General features: G+C 35.5%; 1 protein-coding gene across 1 annotated transcript; it reads left to right on the top strand.

The window, feature by feature from the left end:
* Nucleotides 1–2337: 2337 nt before the first annotated feature.
* PHYBLDRAFT_127802 (carbohydrate esterase family 4 protein) lies at nt 2338–4131 on the top strand. Its single transcript, XM_018429187.1, has 2 exons — nt 2338–2665; nt 2781–4131. Exons 1-2 carry the CDS (start codon nt 2479–2481, stop codon nt 3776–3778), a joined length of 1185 nt encoding a protein of 394 aa, XP_018286193.1. The 5' UTR covers nt 2338–2478; the 3' UTR covers nt 3779–4131.
* Nucleotides 4132–4488: the final 357 nt, after the last annotated feature.

Genomic DNA, 4488 nt, shown 5'->3' with positions numbered 1-4488 from the left:
TTGAAAAAAAAACACAATAATAATATATACATATATACCTATGATGTGCTGTATTGTACTGTATTGTACTGTGCTGTGCTGTGCTGTGCTTTGTTGTATACATCAAAAAAAAAGTAAAATTACACACACACACACAAAGAGAGATTATCATCATAATAATAATAGCTGTCCTATAAACAAAAGGCGATTTTTATTTATTCTTTATAGATCACCCTAATATTATCATTTAGGCTATTTTGAAAATTCAATTATGTCAAGACAACAATCAAGCCTTTATACCTTTTTGTCAAGGGGGAGTTTCTTTATAGAACACTATAATATGTATAAGGGAAAGTGATACCGACAATGCTCCCTTGGCTCCCTCTCCATCTCTTTTACCACGTGTGGGCAAGAAATAAATATATATATATATATATTATAGAAACAAACTTCAAATCGAATGCTGATTACTAAACGATCCTCAGATAAATAAGATAAATAAGAATAGACCCAAAGATAACTAGATCTAGTTAGAGGCAGTGTAAAATTGACAGCCAAATTATTGTGCAGATGTAAAATAATAAGAATAATAAGAATATTTTTTTTATAGTAAAAATAATTCTGTTGACAAAGGAGAATAGTAACAGTAGACCAAATTGAATATTAATATTATTATTATCATCAATGCTATTACCATTCATATTGCTATTAATGTAGCTTGTGAATTGAAATAGCAACAGCAACAGCAACAGCAACAGCAACAGCAACACTAACACCAACAACACCATCACCAACACTAATACCATAATTCACAGTATATACATATATAATATAGAAATTACCTCGAGACCGCGGCTGAGAGCCAAAAAAAAAATCCTAATAAATATATGATTAAGCAAAGGCTTCTTGATATTCTGTGGCAAAACATCTCAAATAATAATAATAATATATCTATACATATAAAAAATATCTTGAACTATAAATGGCCTACGCCCACGAGACAGAAATAGGAATAAGATATTATTATTTTTTTTAAAAAAAAGCCGCTCAACATAATTTTATTTTTGTAAAGTAAAAGTACGGTACAGTACAGTACAGTAAAGTACAGTAAAGAAGACCGAACAATTCTTTTAGTGCAAGGGCACTAGAGGAAAATAAATAAAAATAAATAGTGAAATAATAACATGCACTTATATATTAATAATATATATATATATATAATATGTAAGCGTGCAAATTACAAGAAGTAAAGGAAGGTTGGGTAAATTAGAAATCAGAGATCAGAGATCAGAGATTAGAAGATTAGAAAGCGAGGCTTGCAAAAAAAAAAGGGCAAAGAAAATAGCTGGCTTCTTACTGATCTGATTAGTTGCTTAGATATATATATATAAAATGTACATAAAGAGAGATAGTGATAGTGATAGTGATAGAGAGCGAGGCTGAAAATAATAATGACAGCCAAAGAATAAAATACAACAAAGTAAAAAAAAAAAAAGGTAATCAAACTGCCATGGCAACTAATACTTACTAAGCCATTTCCTTTGATCTTAAATCAGATAATTCCGGTTTCTTTTTCTTCTTCTTTAATTGAAGAATCTCCACACTATGTGGCTTTTTTTTAAAAAAAAAAGCATATATGATTCTTTACTGAGCCAATTAACCTTTTTGTTGTTGTTGTTGTTACGACATAGTTACCAAAGTCCTAAAAAATATTACTGTTACCATGACTACTACTACCACTAACACTACTTTTTTAATAAAGCCTCTTTTTTTTATTGTGCTTGTAAATTCAAAAAATAGACATGTATTTTTTTTTTGGAATCAAAAGAAAACTATTACTTATTGTTGTTTAAAAGTGTTACTATAAATATACACATGTACAGAGCTTATGTAGCCTGTGTAGTTTATATAGATAGTGAATTAAGCGCGCATATATGTCTAATTAACGATCTTACCCTCATGTAAAAAACCAAAAATTTCATTCCATGAATTCCGGCCAACCCGAATATACAAAAGTCGTAAAAAAATATTTTATATATATATAATAGGTCTATTTTTGGGGGGTATTGGGTGAAAGGAGGCTAAAAACAGGACATAGACCACGCCACGAAGAAGCCAATGGTCGAACTTTAAAGCCTATTTGTCACACACCAGTCCGATACACTTTCGTATTCCAGGAACTTCACTGTAGCACAACCACCTTGCAAAAATAGATGTCCAACCCGTACCTTCAATTAACGATAATAATCATAATAATAGAATAAAGAGAAACCACAAAAAAAAGGGAAATAATTTCAAAGATGTATAAAAAGCCCACCTCCAGTGTCGATTCTACAAATTTTCTATCCTTCCATTCTACTATCCTTCATATCTCTATCCTCCTCCTTTTCCCTTTTTTTTTTCTCTCTCTCTTCTTTTTCTTCTTTCGTCACCACCCTCACAACACCTTTTTTTTTGTTTCTTAGCATTAGCTTCATCATAATCTATCCTAAAAGAAAAATGCTCCCTAAGCTCTTTGTTCTCGCTGCCGTCGCTCTCTCATTCGCCAATGCTCAATCCACCTTTACATTCAAAGAGACCTATCCTGCAGTAGGATCTATTCCCACTGCTAAACCAGAGTGGCTCGCATTGCTCAACGGTGTAACCATTACAAAGGCTCCTGTTTATGATGTCTCTGCTGGACTTGGTAAATAATTACAGTAGATCTATCACTATTATCTTTAATTGTGAAATATATATAAATTCCACAAATCAGAAATTCAACAATTCAACAATTTATTAACTATTATTATAATTATCAGGCCCCCAGCCTCAGGAACAGGGTGATCCTTACTGCGACTGGACATTCACCGGCTGCCTTGGTCCCGATGATATTTCTTTCTGCCCAAAGGGTCAGTGGGGTATTACATACGACGACGGACCATCTGAATTCAGTCCTGCTCTTTACGACGAACTTGACAAGACCGGCACCAAGGCTACGTTCTTCATGGTCGGTGGCCAGGTCAACAAGTACCCTCAGCATGTCTTGCGTGCCTACAAGGCCGGCCACGACATTGCCATGCACACCTGGTCCCACAGCTACATGACCAGTCTGACCAACGAGCAGATCGTAGCCGAGCTCAAGTGGAACGAGCAGGTCATCAAGGAAGTCATCGGTGTCTCGCCAAAGTATTTCAGACCTCCCTATGGCGACATCGACAACCGTGTCCGTGACATCGCAAAGGCTCTTGGCTTTACTGCCGTCATCTGGAACTTTGACACCAATGACTGGGCTGCCGAAGGAAATGCCAACTTTAAGGTCGAGACAATTGATGCCGAGGTTGCCAAGTGGGCCGCAGCTGCCCCAACATCTGCTGTCGGTGGTGTGTCTCTTGAGCACGATCTGTACGAAAGCACAGTCAACATTGCTCTCCGTGTCTTGCCTGTCCTCCAGAAAGCTTATGACGTTACCAGCGTTGGCCAGTGCAGCAGCGTCTCATTTTACAAGGAAGGATCTGGCGCGGTAACCAACACTACTGCCCCTGTTGCAAACTCCACTGTTTCTGGCGCAGTTGCCTCTGGATCTGCTGCTGCTGCCGTCTCTGCTGCTCACCCATCAAGCGTCCCTGTATCGGCTGCCCATGCTAACCCTACCGTTGCTGCTGGTGCTGCTGGCTCTGCCGGTGTTGTTTCCAAGGATGACCTAGTCAACGCTGCTTCTGCCAGTGGTTCTACTACCCATGACTCTGGAGCTTCTTCCACTACCATTAGTGCCTTTGGCCTTGTTTTGACAGGTCTTGCTGCCTACTTTATGGCATAGATTTAGGTCCTAAATAAGATGAAAGAAAGAAAGAAAAACATACCGACACACAAAACACATACATACACACACACATAGGGAGGATAGACAATTAATTCACCAACCATATATATATATATAAAAAAGGAACCCTCAAAAGTGTGTTGTATATTATATTATATGTTTTCTTCTTCTTCTTCTTTAAATATTTTCTGTATTGTATTCTCTTTTAACCAATATAAATATAAATATCTATGTATACCTGTACCAGTACATCTTTTCTACTTGTTTAATTGTTTGTTTATTACTATTGCTATTAAAGCTATTAAAGCTATTAAGAAATAAAGTCAAATAAGACAAGAATTGATATTATTAAAAGAAGATCATTATTTCAGAGTATTGTAAATGCCCTTTTTCTTGTATTATAAAATAAGCTTACATATAACCCAACTCAAACACAGCATAATAGAAATACAGGAAATACAAGAAATATTTATTATTATTATTTTTGTTGGATGAGTAGAAAAAAAAACAATTGGTTAAACAATGTATTCATTACAGTAATTAATTATTCTGTATTTGTGTTTGTGCCCAGAGGTAACATTTATTTTGTAATTATTTATAATAAGAATCTCTCTCATTTATTCATTTTGGTGGTGGGTTCAAACTGGGGACTAAAAAGTCCTATTGACTTTCTGTGTAATTTTGAGCTCGAGTTCGAGTTCGAGTTT

The sequence above is a fragment of the Phycomyces blakesleeanus genome (genome assembly GCF_001638985.1).
Source record: "Phycomyces blakesleeanus NRRL 1555(-) unplaced genomic scaffold PHYBLscaffold_26, whole genome shotgun sequence".
Classification (NCBI taxonomy): Eukaryota; Fungi; Mucoromycota; class Mucoromycetes; order Mucorales; family Phycomycetaceae; genus Phycomyces; species Phycomyces blakesleeanus.
This window is presented reverse-complemented; position numbering and strand designations above follow the sequence as displayed.